The sequence below is a fragment of the Bactrocera neohumeralis genome, chromosome 2 (genome assembly GCF_024586455.1).
Source record: "Bactrocera neohumeralis isolate Rockhampton chromosome 2, APGP_CSIRO_Bneo_wtdbg2-racon-allhic-juicebox.fasta_v2, whole genome shotgun sequence".
Taxonomy (NCBI): Eukaryota; Metazoa; Arthropoda; class Insecta; order Diptera; family Tephritidae; genus Bactrocera; species Bactrocera neohumeralis.
Genome location: NC_065919.1, coordinates 29,669,337 through 29,689,649, shown reverse-complemented (window position 1 = coordinate 29,689,649; position 20,313 = coordinate 29,669,337). Strand labels below are relative to the sequence as shown.

Genomic DNA, 20,313 nt, shown 5'->3' with positions numbered 1-20,313 from the left:
TCGAAAATTTTTTCTATTAGGTATATGAAGACATTTTTTTTGCACAAATTGACCGACATTTTTCTTAAAAACTTCGCAATAGGACCTGGAGTTCATATATTCGGTACCTGGGGGCTTGAACAGTTTTGGTCCTATTTGGATAAGTTTTAGTCATAAGCTGGCACACTTTAAATACAGTATTCGTACAAAGTTGTATCTCGTTATATTAATTTCTTCTCGATTTAAATACTGAAAAGTAGAAGAATCAAATAGAATTTACAATTGTGTTACAATGTTTGTGAGAAATAGGCGTGGTTGTAGTCCGATTTCGGTCATTTTCGCACTGTGGCAGTGGAATGTGTAGAGTAATGCTACTGTATCAATAGCCATATGCAATACAAAATCTTGTTTTAGTACAATAATTGCACAACTAAAATCAGTGGCGTAGCTACAACTTCGGGCGCCCGGGACCAAGGATGTTCTGCCGCCCCCCTTTATCTACCTACCTACAAGTTTCATGAGGTGGTTCGAACAAAAACGAATTCTTACAAAATATCTTCGATATTATGTATATAAAATTTAGGAACTAGGAGCCACGCAAATTCTGAAGGAAGGAAGAAATTCTGAGAATTTTGGCTCACAATACGGTTTTTGAGGAAATTGATACCTAGTAAATTTACAAGACATCTTATTAAAAGCTATAGAAAAAACCCATTTTCGCTTTATATCTTGTACACTTTTGACACAATTTGCAGGAATTTTTACCCGAATTGGAGTTTTTAAATACCATTTTTGAAAATTTGGAGAAATAAAAGTATTTGTTACATTCAAAGCATAGGGTAACTGTGAGAGTGACACGTCGCTAGACAAAGCTAGAAAAGTGCATCTTTAAGTTCTATCACTATTTTTAAGAAAGATACAAGCCAAAAGATATAAGACAAATTCAAAGACTGAAGAGTATTCGAGTAAAAATTAATATTTTTCATTGTTATTCAGATTATTACATCGTGACTGTACAACTCTTTATCTTTTATAATAAATTTTGTAAAAAAAATTTGTTGAAGTATTTTTCTGAATATTAAAAACAGCGAAGATCGTTTTGCCGCCCCTAGACGTTGCGCCCGGGGCGACGACCCCCTTCGCCCCCTTAGCTACGCCACTGACTAAAATATTAACAACTTGGGTTCTATTCTAGTTCGGCTAAGATAATTTAATCTAATAGAAGTCGCTTATTGTCAAAGCTTTTCATAATATCCATTCGTCCCTCGAAATCCATTTATAATTTGGTTATTTTTCGGATATTATCAACATAGTGTACAACAGAGATCTATATCCAAAATAGTTATCAAGGCAGAACGGAGGTACACATGTCATTTTAATGTCATATGTTCAGTAATATGATATAACTAAAAAGCAAATTTGATATGACTGAGGATCTTAAGTCTAAGCTTCTTCCGTCTGATGTAAACCTAGTGCAGAAAGCTTGATCAGAATGCTTATCCTTTTTTCATACGCTTTTGATAGTTTCACATGTATGTTTGCTTATTTGTTTGTAACATCTTCAGTGGTACTGAAACTTAGAATATTTGAGTGACACTGTAAGAAGGCGATTACTTTAGCAGCTTACTAAAAATATGCGCTTAAAAGTATGCAACATACTAATGTTTTGAAAATATTCGTTGGAGCAAAAGTGACGTTAAGGTCGAAAATTGACGTGCCAAAAAGTTTAATGAATGGTAACATGGGCTTCGTTACAGAAATTATCCTGCAAAAATTTCGCAGGGACCAAGTACGTATGTACATACATATATGTGGAAGATATCCCGTCAGTCAATTTCCAGCAAAATACAACTAAGGAATTGCTGAATGACGAATGTTGCCAATAATATTGAATTAGGCGTCGACCGTTCATAAGATGCAAGGTTGTATAGTTGCTGAAAAAGCTTATGTAGCACTTAGTCGTGGCAGATCTTTGGGTAGTATTCGAATTGTAGAACTTGACTGATCAAGGTTGACAGCTAAAACTCTATGTAACAGTGCAGCCTTAGAAGAAATGATTCGATTAAGAAGTAAGAATTCAAAAAGTCGTCAATAGAACTTGGTTGCAAATAATTAAACAACAATAGCCCTGACAGACGACAGCGCTAATATGCATTAGCGGTCTTAATTTACATTTACTTGCGCATTTGACCCATGTTAATGCAAGTTTGTAATCCACAAGAATTTCGTGCATTTAGCTGTCATCATACTATCATACTATACTATATACATATACTTACTATAATAATATTATACTCGTAAATGCGAATGTAAGTTTGTTTGTTACGCTTTCACGCAAAAACTACTTAACCGATCATCATGAAACTTTGTACATAAGTATATGTACTCCTGAAGGTATTAGAAGTAAAATAGGGTACTTTATATTAAAAAAAAATTTAAGAAAGATAAAAAAATTGTTCGTCAAAAAATTGTCAAATTTAGCTACTTCAACGTCATCTAGCATTATAGTAATGAAGTTTCAACCATGAATACTGTAATACCGTCCCACTATATTACCGGCGGTGACGACAATATCCAAACCAATTGAATATATGTACATAGTTTCAAATGTTTGTAATTTTTCTATATTTATTATTATTTTCTTCTGTCGTTACATGCTATAAAACTATTCAAATTTTTGAGGTAATCAGTAATTTTTGTGGTTAGCAGAGACTTTATTATTATAGATCTTACTCGCTGATGTTAATTATTACTCTGCTTTTCTTAGAAAATGCCTCGGAAGCGGAATTCTGGTATATCAAAAATTTCATCGCGGGCGCGTGCCGCAAAAGTTGCACGAAATCAAGAAACTTCGGCTCACGCAGAGCTGAGAAGACAACAACAAGCAGAGTTTTGAGAGCAGCTGAAACGCCTCTTCAGGCACGAGTTCGTTTAGAGAAGCTGCACTGCAGACTACTAGAAGAGCGATAGAAACGCCAGAACAGAACAGCAGGTGAGAAGAATTCATAATGCAGACATACAGACCACGCGCCGCCGAAATTCCATGCGTAATGATTGGGCTGTGTTTAATGGTACTTGGTTTCAATATGATCCTTCAATTGAATATCATAATCATCCATTGATTGTTATTGGCTCAATGAATAAAAAATGTCAGTACTGCGATGCTTTTAAATGGAAAGATGAAACTGCTGGAATGTGCTGTTCCGGTGGTAAAGTTTCACTTCCATTACTTGGTGAACCAAAAGAGCCTTTGAAAACTTTATTATTATCGAATATCGCATTCGATGGAACGATGAGCTGTATGAGATACACGACGTCATTGGCATAGTTCAGCGAATTAAAAGACAGCGGCTACGCTGGCTAAGTCATGTTGTCCGAATGTTCGAGAACACTCCAGATCTGAAAGTATTCGACGCAGTACCCGCCGGTGGAAGTAGAGGAAAAGGAAGACCTCCACCCTGTTGGATGGACCACGTGGAGAAGGACCTGGCTTCGCTTGGAATCTCCAATTGGCGGCACCTTGCGAAAATGAGAAACGACTGACGCGCTGTTGTTAACTCGGCTATAACCGCGTAAGCGGTTTCTACGTCAGTGAAGAAGAAGTCTTGAGGTTCAAGTCTTTGCAAAAATATTTCTTTAAAAAAGAGTTAAACTTGGATTAAACATTTTTATCGAGCAATCGGTCACCAAACACTCTTTATACCAAACACGTACTTTACTATAACCTTCGCCTTGTTCAAGTGTACGGTCCTAAACACTCCATCTTAAAATATTAATGCTCGAAGGTAATCTATGTTTTTTGTCAATAATAAAGACAACGAACCTTAGGTTTGAAGAAGATTTGTATAAGGAAGATTTCGAAGCTATCATTCGTTTGAGATTATAATCTGTTTATAACGTATTTCCTGGATAGTTCCGAACACGACGATCCAATATCGGCAATTTAAATCTGCCAAAATTAAGTTGACTTCATATGAGATAAGTAAATGAAATATGGGGAATTCTGAGACTTGACGTTAAACTGACGATAATTTTATGGCGTTTTTACAACCTTTACAACTCTCTAAGAAAATATTTGAATATATAAAATATTTGAAAGATGAAAGCACTTCCTATTTATGATGCGTTTATATTCCCTCACTAATTCGAATTTTAAAACTGCAAGCTTGCGATCACTTTTGGGCCACCCTAAAACAAATGAGACGGAACTCGGCGATCGCACCGAATTGGCCAATAGCACATCAATCTAACGCCAAAACGTCTGTTTAATTGTTTATAAATTGTAATACAGACAGAAACAACCAACAAATACATCACTGCTACAACAAACCTCTATGTTATCTGAAGTATATTCAAGGGTCGTTGCTCACAGCATTAGTTATGTAACGGAATCGTTAAGAATAGGTGTGCCGCTGTATTCGACTTGTAGCAGACTAAGACTCAAGTATGAAAAAAGCGCTCAATGTTTCCGTTTTTCAAAATGATTCAATTTTGTTACACAATGTAACGGCGTCAGTGACCAGCACCCACCGTCGTTTTAGCAACATTTTCGATACCGCTTAGATCAGTTCGATCGTGCAACGCACAAAAGACAGTTCGGGCGAATTCGAAAGCGCTACAAAATACTGCTTATCTAGATAGCATAGTACAGTGAAAATAAAGGTTAAATGTTTTTACAAACTCACGTACATGCAAAAAGAGTAATACATTTGTGATTAATGCAATTAACACTTTGATAACTAAATCGGTAAAAAGTCGCCTTGATGGTGAATTATTTCGAACAGCTGAATTCTAAGTTAAATTGGTGCATAATTTACAATTGGGTAAAAACTTTAACGAAATTATGGAGCACATTTCAAAAGAATATTAAAATGATTTGCCTGGGCAACACGACCAAATAATAAACAATTATAAATTTTGAAATTAAATATGCTTCAAAAGCACGCGAAACATTCGGCAGCAATTTGTTAGTGCTCATCGAAACGAATAGCATGAATTCATGCTTCAGTGGAACGGTTGCAATCAGTGTTTATCTCATAAAAACACCTTTTTTGCGTTTGGTTTGTCCCACTTTGTCAGTCCAGTGTGTGTAAAAACTAATTGGAATAGTGAACAAAACGGCTGAAGCATGTTTGTCTTTGGCCGTCGGCCACAAGCGAACTGCAGATGGTGGAGCAATGGGGTCCTGGCTTTGTCACTACTGCAGTTGATACTCTTGGGCAGTGCACATTTCATACAGATCGATCATAATGCTTTTCGCAATAATTATTTCCCTCGTCCGCCCATTGACCCACCAGCACCAGCGCTGACTCAAGCAGAGCAGCTGTCGCGAAATTTCGACGGCAGACAGCTGTCGCCAGCCGAACTTATGGCCGATTTGAGCAACGATCTCACTTACCGCATCCTTCATTACCACTCGATACTCAACAGAAACAACTTCGCATTTTCGCCCACTGCACTTATGAGTGTGTTAATTGCCCTTTATGAGGGTTCGGCAGCTCGGAGTGCTCTGGAATTGCACAAGGTTTTGATGCTACCAAACGGTCGGGATGTCATTCGTGTAGGCTATCGTGACATTCATCGCAGATTAAGGGTGAGTACAGCTTTTTATTATTAAAATGGTGCAACTCGGCAAAGGAATCGTTATTTATTTAATATTATACTTAGTAAAAGTAGATTAGCTGCTGGTGCAAACATTACTTACATACTAGAACCTGTAGGCAAGAACTCTAACCAAAGATCTGTGCGATACATTAGTGCAAAATACAAAAATTCTCAGCATCAAATAGAAGGAAACAAGATAAAAGTGGGAAGATATTTATATATAGCCTTATAACTTTAATAATATCTTCTATGTATAAAGAATATTTCCAGAGATAAATTAAAATATTTTAAATAAGATAAGTGCACAAAAAATTTTCAGTATTACTTGTATGACTTAATCAAAAATATTATTTGTTTGACAGTTTCAATGAAAGATAACTTTATATACATATTTTAAAAAATCTTTCTATTACGTATGTACACATATTGAGGCCAGAGATATTATTGATCCGATTCAATCCATTTTTTACATATGTATGTACTATGTACATACTATTATTAGAAAAATATTCCCTCCAAAACAGATTGACCAATATTTTCGATAAAAAGTGAGCAATTGGAATTTGTTGTTGGTCGATATCGGGCGAGGTAGATCTTGAGATATGGCTTTTCACCGAAAAGAGGGAGGTACCACGCCCATCGTCCATTTTTGACTATTGTATCTTAAGTGGTTTAGAAAATATGTGCATTAAACCTCTTTTTTAATTTTAGTTCAATTGTTCCCTTGCTACTGCGACCCTCTGTGCCAAATTACAGTTTTATATCTTAATTTAGTGTTTAATTAAGGCACTTAGGCACTTTATAAATTTTCGTTTAAAGGCGTTTTGTGGGCGTGACAATGGTCCGATGACGCACTCTACGAACTCCGTCTTTCTTTTTTGCCAAGGAACACGCGTAACAAGTTTCATTACGATATCTCAATTTCTACTCAAGTTATCGCTTGCGCAGACAGATAGACGGACGGACAGACAGTCACTCGGATTTCAACTTGTCTATTCATCCTGATTTTATACATGTACATACTAGAGGACCCGTCCACGCTTCACTGTAGCTGATACATACATAGACAATACTACTACTACCATCTATATGATTTCAACTAGTTGGATTATAACTTACGGTTCCTTAGAAGATCTGCAAGTGGCACATACCGCTGCTGTGACGACATTGCTTTTTGGGGGAAAATACTGTTGATTTTGTGCTCAGGGAAATCCACCGTTGGAAAGATATTTGCTAAACAACCTTTAGGTGAACAAAACTATAATACTCTGTAGCAACATGTTTCAACAGTATAAAAATTGTTTGAAATAAGCCAAGATCTTTTGATTTTGGGGGCTAACTTAGAATTTTTTTTACCCAGCAAAAAAGTCGTTTTTGTCGTATAGTGTAACCTATCTAAGTCTAAATATGAGTATCGAATTAGATTATATTCGCAATTATTTGGATACATTTTCGGGCAATTTAGCATTATGGCAGATTACAAATCCTTAAAAAGATATTGTTAGCTATAAAATTATAAAGAATAAGATATATTCGTTTAAATTTCGAACTTGAAAATAATGTAGCGATAAGAATTCACATTCGAACGAATATAACGATCTAAGTATTTTTAATGACAAAGAAATTTTGTCTTTATAAAAACAACAACCCGTATAAAGCAAAAATAGAAACAAATAACAAAGTAAAGTAGAGCTATTTCGAATATTGCGGCATTGGAGCACCGTAATTTGATATTAGATTAACAGTTCAATGAACTATTAGAAGCATCAACATTCGAAATTGAAGCTTAAAACCCAATATGCTCACATCCACATACATACTTATACTATACATTCAAAACAAAATATTGGTAACTGTTAGCGAAGACATTAGAAAATATACAAAAGTATGTAAGTGCGTATGCAAATAAAATTATAAAAAAATTGAGAATTTATTTTCAAACCCAGCGCAGAAACTGTCTCCTGCGTATTATTATATTTTTCGCCTGTTCGTTTATTCACATGGTTGCATAATTTTAGACTGATTCTACTGATTAGTAATATAACACAGTACAACAGCTAATCTGGGGGGTGAGAAATTCCAAGTCAGGGTGATGGTACTAGGTCAGTATAGTAAAACCCTCAAAGGGTTTGGCGTTCGTATGTGTCAGTTTTTTTTTTATGACCTTTTAAATTTTTTTCTTATCCTTTTTGCGGCTCCTTTATTCGACATGCATAGCAATTCAATAGATTGTGACCTTCGCCAGGATTAGTCCAAGTCATTGAGATACCGAATGGCATACTTTCACGTCTTCAATTTTTCCAATCCATTAGACGGTTGTAGCAGCTTTTACACACTATATTTGGTACCCAATTTTCGTTCACTATAACATTTTGGTTGAAGTACATCTCGTATGTTTAAACAAAATCAGTACTGAAATTTCCCCTTTTTTTATGGGTTGAGACATACCGAGTTATGTTAAACTACGTTTTTGCCAAAATGTTACAACTAAGCGAAAAAACATCAAGATAAGGAAAAAATTTAAAAGGTCATTAAAAAAAACTGACGCATACGAACGCCAAACCCTTTGAGGGTTTTTCTATACTGACCTAGTACCATCACCCTGACTTGGAATTTCTCATTCCACAGTGTAATTAAAAATGACCTCTATACATTATGGCTTAGTACTTATAGGTGGTACCAGCAGTCTAATTGTTCTGGATTCCGTTCCCGGTTCCAGCAAACATCAAAGTTAATTTTTTTTTATTGAACTCCATTCGAAGCCGAAACAAAACCCACGCATGGTGGTTAACTAAATAACTATTTAATATACATACACTTTGTTTTATTGCTGTAAAGACATAATAGGGGTATTCTCTTGCTCTTGCAAGATTGCAGATTGCAAAAATACTATACCGAAATATACAAGAGCACGAGAGCACCCATTGCAGAATCTAGTGATATACGAATGGCTAATTCGGTCAATTTGTTGTGAATGACTATTAAGCATGGCTATTGTGAATTGGCGTACCTTCTGCATACATTTTTAACAAAAAAACTGTAACAAATCTTTATAATTTAAATAGAAATAATAAAATCCATTTAAAACTTATCTTCCTCAACAATTTAACGACGTAATATGCTTTTATGTAAAATGGCAACTACAACATTGCACGCAAATATACATAGGTTTTGGTCTGACATATTTTACAGCCCTTGCAAATATTTTTCTGCGTGTGTTTGTTGTTGTGCCGTTGTAAATCTGCAATTCTTGCACCGTGCACCGGGTCTTGCAAGAGCAAGAGAATACCCCTAATATTTTTGTGAAATACTGAAAAAATTTATTTCCATTCAAAAAACGAATCATGTTATTTTAAAGTTGTATGGTAACTCTAGCAATTCTATAAAAACTTTTTTTTTCTAACGGTACTTCGGACTACTATAGATAGTAAGCGAAAAGCACTGAAAACGGTGTTTCATTGCTGAAAAGTCAGCCTTCCACCATGAAAAAAGGAAAGAAACAAATTTAATATTTTTACCTTATAATTTGTTGTGTTTCCATTATTATTAAAAAGTGTGAATATTCAATATGGCATTGAGTTGGTGTAATGAGAAAACATTTCTGTGGTTAATACCGCCACCGCTTACGCGATTATAGCCGAGTTAACAACAGCGCGCCAGTCGTTTCTTCTTTTCGCTACGTGGCGCCAATTGGATATTCCAAGCGAAGCCAGGTCCTTCTCCACATGGTCCTTCCAACGGAGTGGAGGTCTTCCTTTTCCTCTGCTTTCCCCGGCGGAATACTTTCAGAGCTGGAGTGTTTTCGTCCATTCGGACAAAATCCAAAAAATAAAAAACAATGTTTAAGTTTTTCAGTCAAGCTTGTAAATATTTGATTGTACTATATTTAATCATTGCTTTCATCGTTTTCGGTTAAATCTATCTTCTGAAGATAAGTTCATATAGAGAAGCCTCTATAAATTTCATCCACTAGCGGCAGCATAAGATCATTTTTCTTTTTGGTGCTAATTTTTATTGGTGCGACATAACAATTTTTTAAATATTTTATTTAGACGGAATTAATTCCTCGCTTTGTTATATTAACGCACTTGAAAGGATCACCTTCACTTAATGATGTTTTAAAATATATTTTACCGTATTCCTTAATAAATCTGAACCATTTAATGTCATGCCAATTGAATTTATCACCGTTGTCATCCACTTTGCGCCAAGTAAATACTCGTACACTTTTTGATGCGAAGGCAAAATCATATATGTATATTTGATTGATCCATTTCGTTAACTAAAAATTTTTTCTTCACTCCGACTGTTCTTATAAATTGGTACCAATCACGGGGATGAAGGATTTTTATTGAAGATTTATTTATTTTTTTTTTTTGCTCTAAGCAGCGTGGTCACTATCGCACTCCATGTGTGTGTGTCCAGGGACCATGAATTTATGATCTATAATGCTTAAATTGTTTTCTAGTTGCATCGAAATAGCAAACATTGTTGCAACTAAAGAGTTTTTGTTTTGGCCGGGGCAGCAATCACTGTAGAAAACAATAGGGGTATTCGCTTGCTCTTGCAAAACCCTTGCACGGTGCAAGAATTGCATATATTTCCTCTTGGTGCACCGGCACAACAACAAACACACGCAGAAAATTATTTGCAATGGCTGTAAAATATGTCAGACCAAAACGTATGTATATTTGCGTGCAATGTCACGCAAAAATATAATTGCAACCCTGTTTTAGCTGTCATTTTACATAAAGACATATTACGTCGTTAAATTGTTGAGGAAGGTAAGTTTTAAATAGATTTTATAATTTCTATTTAAATTATAAAGATTTGTTACAGTTTTTTTTGTTAAAAATGTATGCAGAAGGTGCGCCAATTCACAATAGCCATGCTTAATAGTCATTCACAACAAATTGACCGAATTAGCCATTCGTATATCACTAGATTCTGCAATGGGTGCTCTCGTGCCCTTGTATATTTCGGTATAGTATTTTTGCAATCTGCAATCTTGCAAGAGCAAGCGAATACCCCTTATATGATTTACGTTTGCATTTAATTGCAGTAAATGAGTAAACACGCATTAAGCTATTTCGTTTCCACCTCTTTTAGCTATTGCTTCATGCCACATGTAGCATATTGGTTGATTTGTTGCACAGTCATGTATGGTATGGTTAAAGGTCCATAAAGGCCTTTTGTAGAATGACAGTGAAGTTCTCAACAGAGGTGTGGGAAGGCACTGTTGAAGATGGAAACAAAACACTTTTAGTTTATTATCATTTAGAGATTTTTCTTTATCGGTTTTTTTAGCATCATAAGCTTGTTGTGCTATATTGAGATGTTCAGTTTGCTCTATTTTTAGAGATTCAAGTTCCTCAGACTTGGCAACTTGTATTTTACATTGAAGCAAATCACATTTGTGGCAAGTGTCAACTTTAGGTTTTTTAAATTTTAAATCGAGTGTGCCAAAGAGTTGAGCAAATTTTGAAAGTGACACGGAATGGTTGTATTTATCTTTATAAAGGCGATACAATTCAGCTACCGACAAATCACTCGGTAGATAACGCTTGGAAGTATCACGGCGAGTGTAGTGCGACTCATGTGATGGAAAGCTTTTAATGAAGTCTAAAATTTCTTGCTCTCTTGCCCGAGAAAGCTTTTAGAGCACGAATATTTTCCACGCGCGTTTAGTACTTACAACTTCGCTCTCTAAATCTGAGCTTCGAGCAGTGCAATTACTTATATCAAAATTTGGATCAACAACGGATCATCACTAGAAAAATCGACATTACTCACATTGCTTATGTCTAATAAGCTAACTAAATTTTCACTTTCCATTTTAATAAGCAAATACTCTTAACAGCGCGACAGTATTTCACCAACTGAACAGCTTAAGTAGAAAAAGAAACGGAATGAACACACACAAAAACAACTTTAATACGATGTATTTCGCCTCCTTGATAGTTTTAATTTTATCATAAGCACTTATATCCATTTAAGTTATGAAACTCTGAAAATCTATTTTTAACATAACGGTTTAAGTAGACATACCATTTCTTATTATATTAAATTTGTTGAATATTTTCTAGTAAATATTAAGTTTATGTTGACATAAGAGGTTATAAAAAAATTCTTAACAACCGATACGGCATCTCAAAAACTATGTTTACGTAAGATGTTATGTCGTATGAAATATATTCAAAAAGAAGGGACGTTAAAAAATAAACCGTGACAACTTTTTCTAAAATGGTGGAAATTGAAAACTGATTGGATCCAAATGTGCATTGTAAGAAGACATAGCAGAATATGACCTTAACTCGATTTTGACTTAACTCGACTTAAGATGTTATAACATATTTCCACAGATATATATTCATTCATTCTAAGACATATATCATTCAAATATATATTTATATATACATACATATATATTTATTGCATGGGCTGCAAAGTCTTTGATCTCAACGCCCAATCGGACCCTACATTGTTCAAACCGACTGTTGTGTTGTCTCTGGTCAACAACGTATTGAACTCAGTTGCGTAGTGATAGTTCCTGTTTGCATTCACTGTCGCAAATCGCTGGAGAATTCGCTTTTATTGCGTTCGATACTAAGGCAAAATGCACACTGATTATCTGAAATTATATATCACTAAATGTTGGATAGAACTTTCTACTCACTGCTAAAAATACTATTTCCGAGGTGAGATTTCTTACATTGTGTAGTATAGTTACCACAAATAATACAAAAAACTGGGAATTTTTAGTTAATCATTAGTGATATTTTCATTCGAAAACTTTTTTGAAAATTAATATATATAAAAATTCACAAATCTTAATTAAGGTACTATATTATTGCTAATTAAAGGCAGGTTAACGTACCACTATAATATTTACATGCATGTTCTTATATTATATACCTTAGTACATGTGTTTCTAATATACTTTTAGACATACTTTTTTGGTTCGGAGAACCCGCTCAAAGGTCTAAGCCTCAACAAAGATAATGTAACCATTACTCATGGGTATGAAACGGTTTTAACATTTTATGGATATGATTTGGGAATGGATATGGTATCCTCTACTGTCTCTTCGACGTCTTCTACAACACCCTTGTCGAATGCAACGGATGAAATTACAATGACAACAACTGCAAGCGCCCCAAAAACTTCCACAACAATTGTTCCAAGCTCCACAATGGAAAACAATACTGAAAAAATATCGACAGAGGAAAACAATAATGTCACCACGACAAAACCGGAAACAACAACTTCTCTTCCAATTGCAACCACTGAAACCGAAACTGTTGCTAAAACAACAACTGAAGATAAACCAACAACAGAAAAAATTACCGCAACAACAGAAATGTTAACCACAGAAGAAGTTACCACAGTGACACCACCAACAACAACGGCAACAACTGGTGAACTCACCGAAACAAATGATGACACAACAACAGTAACTACCGCACCAATAACTGAAAACAGCGATGATGCGGCAGAGTTCGTTTCACCGACACCCATTGAATTTAACTCAAGTCCATTTCAGCGGTTACAGAAGATGCAACCAATACATACACCAAGCTCAAAACTGCTGGCTCCTCTATCGCCAATTTCAACACCGAAACATAATTACTTGCCACAGTACGCGCGTTCTCGAAGTGGTCGACATAAGCGGCATTCAACTGGTTTTAAAGAGATTGACACAAATCTTTTCGTGACGCTCTTTAACCCTCAGCACCAGCTGCACCATGATTTGTATACAATAACTCAGCCAGTAACAGGGTCTGCCTCACTTGGACAATACACTAGTGAATTTGATGTCGAAACTTTGGATGCACGACTTTTGAAAGTGGCCAATGCCAGAAGTAATTATGGCTACAATACCGATGTTATTAGCCACGTATTCTACTTGGGGAACCAACAACTAGTTCACACTACGTTCAAGGTCTACAATGCAGTGCTATATTTTAAGTATTTTGAAGATTTAAAAATGAGCGCTCTTGAACTAGAATTGGACACACCGGATTATAACTTGATAATTTTGCTGCCAGATTCTCCAGTAGATTTAATATCAACTACGGCTTCGCTTGGTTTGGGCCCATCTTTGCGACTGATGAGAAAACAACTAAAACCTAGATGGGTTCAAGCGATAATTCCGGACTTTAAACTACACGGAATAATATTCCTAACCAATGACCTCCAAAACGTAAGTTGCTTAAGTCGATAACACATAAATAAAAACATAGTGGCAGCGTTGTACTTAGTATTATATTAAATGTGTCCAGTTAAGTATAGGGTATCTGAAAGCGTTTAAAAATGTAACCATTATATTATTAATCAAGCTAAATATAGGGTTATATTTAAGCGAGAACTTGAGTAAAAATTAAGCAACTAAGTACACGTGTTCTTTGGCACCATGAGAAGGTTGGTAGTATATATCGGGTGATTTTTTTGAGGTTAGGATTTTCATGCATTAGTATTTGACAGATCATGGTGTCAAAGAGAAAGATGCTCAGTATGCTTTGACATTTCATCATGAATAGACTTACTAACGAGCAACGCTTGCAAATCATTGAATTTTATTACCAAAATCAGTGTTCGGTTCGAAATGTGTTTCGCGCTTTACGTCCGATTTATGGTCTACATAATCGACCAAGTGAGCAAACAATTAATGCGAAGTTTCGCACTCAGTTTACTTTATTGGACATTAAACCAACCACACGAATGCGTACAGTGCGTTTGGGGTGAAGAGCAACCAGAAGCCGTTCAAGAACTGCCCAATCCCGAAAAATGCACTGTTTGGTGTGGTTTGTACGCTGGTGGAATCATTGGACCGTATTTTTTCAAAGATGCTGTTGGACGCAACGTTACGGTGAATCAGTCTACAGAAATAACCCTGCAACTATTCCAAAGCTAAGAAATTCGGGCTGTTCCGGCCGAAATGCTCGAAAAAGTTGCCCAAAATTGGACTTTCCGAATGGACCACCTAAGACGCAGCCGCGGTCAACATTTAAATGAAATTATCTTCAAAAAGTAAATGTCATGAACCAATCTAACGTTTCAAATAAAGAACCGATGAGATTTTGCAAATTTTATGCGTTTTTTTTTAAAAAAAAGTTATCAAGCTCTTAAAAAATCACCCGATAGTAAACATATCTCACAAACCACTTAAGCTATAACCACCAGCCTTGCTAAGAACGAATTACGTTAGTATGTACCGTGTAAAAACATTTCTGGGAGATTTTTTAATGCGTTTATCGAAATTGGAAGATTTTCTTTTTTATATATAAAAATAAACACATAAATATGCGAATTGACTTGCAAATTGCGAGAGTATGAAATGCTCGTTACTTAGCTCTTCCTTGCTTGTTTAAAGATTCAGTATCTGTACTACGTATGTAGGTGGTTTATTGCGTTTGATTATAAAGCTGCATAAAATATGAAAAGGTACTTTAGGATCTATAGAACGGCATTTTATATTTTTATAATTTCTTTTGATTTGACAAATATAATTTGTGTGATTTAAGCAACATCCTTAATGTATGAAATGTTCCACAAGCTCGGTAGATCCGATAATTTTACTACTCATTGGGTCAGTCTTAAATTCTGGTACACGACAGGTTTTTTGTTGCAATTTCAGATGGGTGTGTGTGATATATTTGAACCAAATCGTGCAGATTTTCGTCCCATGACAGAAGAGAAGGGTATTTATGTAAAACACATTGAACAATCGATTAACGTTAATATACGTACGCATCCAATAAACCAGTTAAAACGTAAGTATATTTCAAAATTTTCACCACTTCTTGAATATATATGTATATATAAACAAATATATATATGTATATAGAAACAAATATATATACATATGTACTATATGACAAAATGATCAATTGAAAGCATGATATAAAACGCTTTAAAATGGGACATATTTATATTTCAACAGGAGATACAAAAATTGTTTTTGTTATTGTTCTTCAGTTAAAAATTTATAATTTCATGTTATTGTCATTTATTTTTTTGTATTCTAGGTAATTACGGGCCGCAAACGTCACCTATTCAGATATCTGTAAACCATCCCTTTCTATTTTTTGTAATCGACCGAGACCTAGATATTGCTGTAATGGCCGGTCGTATTTTAAATCCTTTGAATGTACGAATACAGTAATGTCAAACAGACGACAGTAACAACAGTACGCCGTACTTTTATCAAATGTAGTCAATTTGGAGATTATGAAACAATGGTGGTGAAATTGAATAATAAGTAACTTAATTGTTGTAACTTAATTTTCTATCTAGCTCCGAATAAATTTAATATATTTAACAGTATTTAAAATTAGTTCAACTAAATCTCTAAATTTATTTTCGAAAAATTTCTTTTTAGGTATGAACACAGTAGGTGGTTAACTATAAATAGAAGCGGGATATGAAAGCTAATTCAAAACTAAATCGTGGGTTAAGATATTGAAAAATTCAAGTTCAAATACTCAAAATCAATTTAAGTGCATATTATTTTTAGGATTAGGAAAAATTAATGTGATTAATCCTGTTTAGGGCTAAGTTATGTAATATTTGTAGTTTTAAATTTTGAATTTGTTTATCTTTTCTGTAAAATATGTGATCGCGCTTTTGTTGCATACGCAACATTTTCAATCTTTCTCTTTCCACAGCAACTCGATACAAATGCAATTGCCGAATCCGTTGAGAACGAGTCCTTGGTGAATGACCGTTAATACGAAGACGTATATGTCGCAACCTTTTTGATTTACAGTTACATTTATATTTACCATTATGGCTTGTTGGCATATTTTGCATTTGATTTTTCGATTCACCAGTCCCAGTTTTAACCATAGGGGACGAAGTTACATTAATAAATTGTGAATCTTCATACATTCGTTTAATCACTCCGTGATTAATTGGCATTGATGCCGAAATCGGATCAGCTAAACTAAAATATTCATTTTCATTTTTATTTATTTGCTTATCGGAAGACGATGTTTCAAAATCGTCTAATGAAATTGCCTTTTCAATTTTTATTGCGACCTCTTGAATTGGTGGTGGCATAACGTGAAAATTTTGCACATTTATTGTCGCGTCTTGAGCTGTAAATGAAATAAAATATTTTTTTTTTACTAATTTATTAAATCGAATAACACTTCCATCATTACCCGATGAACATCCAGGTAATACCAGATGTTTACTCTCTTGTACATAACTCTTTGCTAATGCATCTTTCACTTTTTTAGCCTCAGCTGCTCGTATACGACCCAATTGCTGTTTCAACCTATCTTTTGATCGCTGATAGCCTGCAGCCCGCATATTAGTTGCTATATCATCCCATGCCTCCGATTTCTTCTTAATTGTCATTGTATCACTTCCTTTATTTTCTAAAATAACTTGGTGAATACGCGTAAGAGATAGTAGCAATTGTTTTTCGGCTTCGGTCCAATTTGGTTGCCGTTCCCTTTTTTCTTTCACTTTAACGTTAGAAGCTACTACTACAATCAGAATTTATGTTTAACAATATTTTTTCACTTACAAACAATTATAGTTTCTATTTACCACATAAATCCATTATTCTATTTACAGTACCGTCCGGATCTTTCATAGAAATATATAGTATTAACGCCAGTAATTAATTTTTAAATGCGTACCGGTATCTTGATGTAACCTTTTCAAAATTTTAAGTTCTTTATTATGTTCCCCACAGAAACAATAAATTGAGAGTGCTGCCAGAGTTTCAAAGTACTATCCTACTAAATACTGAAACAAAAGTTAAAATGTTGCTAATACAATGTTGATGCAACATAATATCATAACTTATTCCATGTACATACATCTGCAATCGTTATTCATGTGTAATTAAAGTATGCGTTAAAAACATTTTCTTCATTGTATTTATTTATCGTTTGAATGTTGTAGTATATAAAAACATTTGAATCAATTCATTATCCAAAGTATACAACTTTGAGGTGCTACTATTGCCACCCGCATACACATGTAAGACACAATTTTTAAAACAACCTTAATTATTGTGTATAATATGTCACTTGGGAGAAAAGCACAACAGACGTACAGATACACCATTTTTCAATAAATTATGCAATTTACTTTCAAAATTTTACTCTCAAACAACATTTCCTAAATCCATTAACTAAGAAGAACCGAATATGTTCTATATATGGAAATTTAATATTTCATTAACCACGCATCATTCGCGCAGTTTTTTGAAAACATCACAAATTTTTACAAGAGTTATACTGTTTGTACATTGTCTGATATTAAGCTGACTTGTGTTTTTTTATATGACACTTGTTTTATGTACATATACTATATATGTGTAATTAATATAAATATACACCAAATACGGTACAAACACAAAATAAGCTGGCATTCGTAAATACATCGGATGTATGGGAGTCAGCTTCGGCATCCCAACAGCACTTTGCTATATACCGGCAACCAGCACCCAGCTGCTGACCCAATGTTACTTGTACAACATGCTTAAAACGGGGCATTTGAACAATATCTTTTACTGCGGCACTGACTTCATCAGAAATCTCCCGGGTCCACTTACGAGCGTCATCTGGATTATATACTTTCCCTATACAATAAAATATACTTTTTCTTATAAAAGTGTAAGAAAAATGGAAATAAATAAAGCATGTGCTACCTTGAAGTTTATCATATATTGTGGACTGAATAATACTTTTGATATGTGATGCTGGAAAAAGTTCTCTTAAAGAGGGTTTCATCCGATATGACGTTACAGGCAAATTTGGGCCTACTTCTTCAGTTGCATCCTCAACTATTAGCAAGTCAGCTGCATCGCCCACATCTGTAATACGCCTATCATCGTAATCGCCTTCGGTATCCATTTTATGTTTTTTTATTTCTTATTTTTAAAATAACTAGCTTTAAAATATATATTTTTTTTAGTCCCAAATGTGTATATTGAAGTTAGTTGCCTAGCAGTCGTTTATTAATAACAAAACTAAACGATGTGCAAGTAAATCGAAAATAAATGCAATGAAAACAATAATTTTGTTTATTTTGAAGGTTGCCATATGTATTACATTATTCATAACAACTTGTGGGCTTAACAAAAGTTCTACACAACCTAACTTGAGCCAAATAACGTGATACCAGCTTATAGCCCTGGCAGACGAGCAAAATTAATGCGCCTTAAGCAACGCTAATTCGCATTGCAATTTTATGGTGACAGACGGCAGACTTGTGCATTTAGACAGCTGCTTGTGAAATTTGTTTATTTATTAAAAAAAAAGTGAAATAAAAGTTTGCGAAAAAAGTTAAGAATATTGGAAAAATTAATAGAAAACTGTGCGTTGTTTATTTTCTGCCTTCAAAAGTTATTAAAATTTGTTTTTGTTAATATACTTGCACATAATTTAATTAGCAATATAAAAACTGTTTACCTCTGGAGCTGTAAACACAAACAAGGCGGCAGATTTCAAGCGACGTCCGTCAAAATTCTTGTGCATTACAAACTTGCATTAACATGGGTCAAATGCGCAAGTAAATGTAAATTAGGCCCGCTAATGCATATTAGCCCTGTCGCCTGTCAAGGATATTATTCTATTTAAGCAACTATCTCAAATTAATTTTAAAAAATTTAGAAACTCATCAAAATTAAGCAGTCGAGTAAGTTTACGGTTTACTAACTATTGCCATTGCCGTTTTATAGCCCTTAAAGATGAACAAAATTAATGTGCATTAAACAATGCTAATGCGCATTGAAATTTTATGGTGACAGACGGCAGACTTGTGCTTTTAGACAGCTGATTGTGGAATTTGTTTGTTTATTTACAAAAAGAAGAGTAAAATAAACATTAATAAGAGAAATTATTAAAAGAAATTTTGGTACTTTTGCAAAATCAATATAAATTTAACGAAAAAATTTGTTTATTATTAACTACGTTCAAAAATAAAAGAGAATGGAATTAAAAGCAATAATTGATTGTAATGCGAAAAAAAGTGTGCGAAAAAGTTAAGAATATTGGAAAAATGGATAGCAAATTGTGCGTTGTTTATTTTCTGTCTTCTAAAAATATAAAAATTTGTTTTTGTTAATATACTTGCACATAATTTGATTAGCAATATAATATCGGTATTCTGCTTGTCACGATAGTCTCATATCTCTAATTGTCACAATGGTAATTTAGTGACTCTGTTAGTCAGGAGTCTCATTGTGGTATTCGGGCAGATATCAAAATGGGAGTATATAGTAGTACACTACTATCCTGTATAGTAGTATACTGCATCATAAAAATTGAGTCTCCACAGGCAATACGTACAGCAATACAGTTTGTAGAGAATACATTTTTGAATCTCGAGATACCCTGTTAAAGTGGCCATACACGACACACATGTGCGTTCGATCTGTATTAAATCGTTTCACCATACACGACATACAAATCTATTTTGCGTTCGTTCTTCAAACAGTGAATATGTGCGACAAGCAAGGGGATACTATACTGTATAGTAGTATACTGCATCATAAAAATTGAGTCTTCACAGGCAAGAATCGTAATATTGCCAAGTAAATCGAAATAGAACACATACTGATTGAACGCGTGTACGGCCACTTTTAAGTACTTATATGATTACTTATGTATATCAAACAAGCGAGCTGGTAGCACCAGTCGTGATTTTCAATTTCTTTTATCCGCACTTTTCTTCAAGTAACTGCTTTTCTGACACTTCCGTTGAAAA

General features: G+C 34.4%; 3 protein-coding genes across 4 annotated transcripts; 1 reads left to right on the top strand and 2 right to left on the bottom strand.

Moving 5' to 3' along the window:
• Positions 1-4,562: 4,562 nt before the first annotated feature.
• On the top strand, positions 4,563-15,909 carry LOC126767928 (uncharacterized). Its single transcript, XM_050485729.1, has 4 exons — positions 4,563-5,572; positions 12,530-13,786; positions 15,221-15,356; positions 15,612-15,909. Exons 1-4 carry the CDS (start codon positions 5,108-5,110, stop codon positions 15,746-15,748), a joined length of 1,995 nt encoding a protein of 664 aa, XP_050341686.1. The 5' UTR covers positions 4,563-5,107; the 3' UTR covers positions 15,749-15,909.
• A 57-nt stretch (positions 15,910-15,966) lies between these two features.
• LOC126767962 (uncharacterized) lies at positions 15,967-17,362 on the bottom strand. Of its 2 annotated transcripts, none has more exons than XM_050485795.1 (3): positions 17,143-17,362; positions 16,749-17,078; positions 15,967-16,682 (listed from the first exon to the last, which is right to left on the bottom strand). In XM_050485795.1, the coding sequence occupies exons 1-3, from the start codon at positions 17,186-17,188 to the stop codon at positions 16,102-16,104; spliced, it is 957 nt and encodes a 318-aa protein (XP_050341752.1). In that variant the 5' UTR covers positions 17,189-17,362; the 3' UTR covers positions 15,967-16,101. The 2 variants fall into 2 exon arrangements, with proteins under 2 accessions (XP_050341752.1, XP_050341753.1); XM_050485796.1 differs by having other exon boundaries at positions 16,749-17,075.
• Positions 17,363-17,459: 97 nt separating this feature from the next.
• Positions 17,460-18,605, bottom strand: LOC126767986 (dynein light chain Tctex-type protein 2B). Its single transcript, XM_050485825.1, has 2 exons — positions 18,254-18,605; positions 17,460-18,184 (listed from the first exon to the last, which is right to left on the bottom strand). Exons 1-2 carry the CDS (start codon positions 18,456-18,458, stop codon positions 17,925-17,927), a joined length of 465 nt encoding a protein of 154 aa, XP_050341782.1. The 5' UTR covers positions 18,459-18,605; the 3' UTR covers positions 17,460-17,924.
• Positions 18,606-20,313: the final 1,708 nt, after the last annotated feature.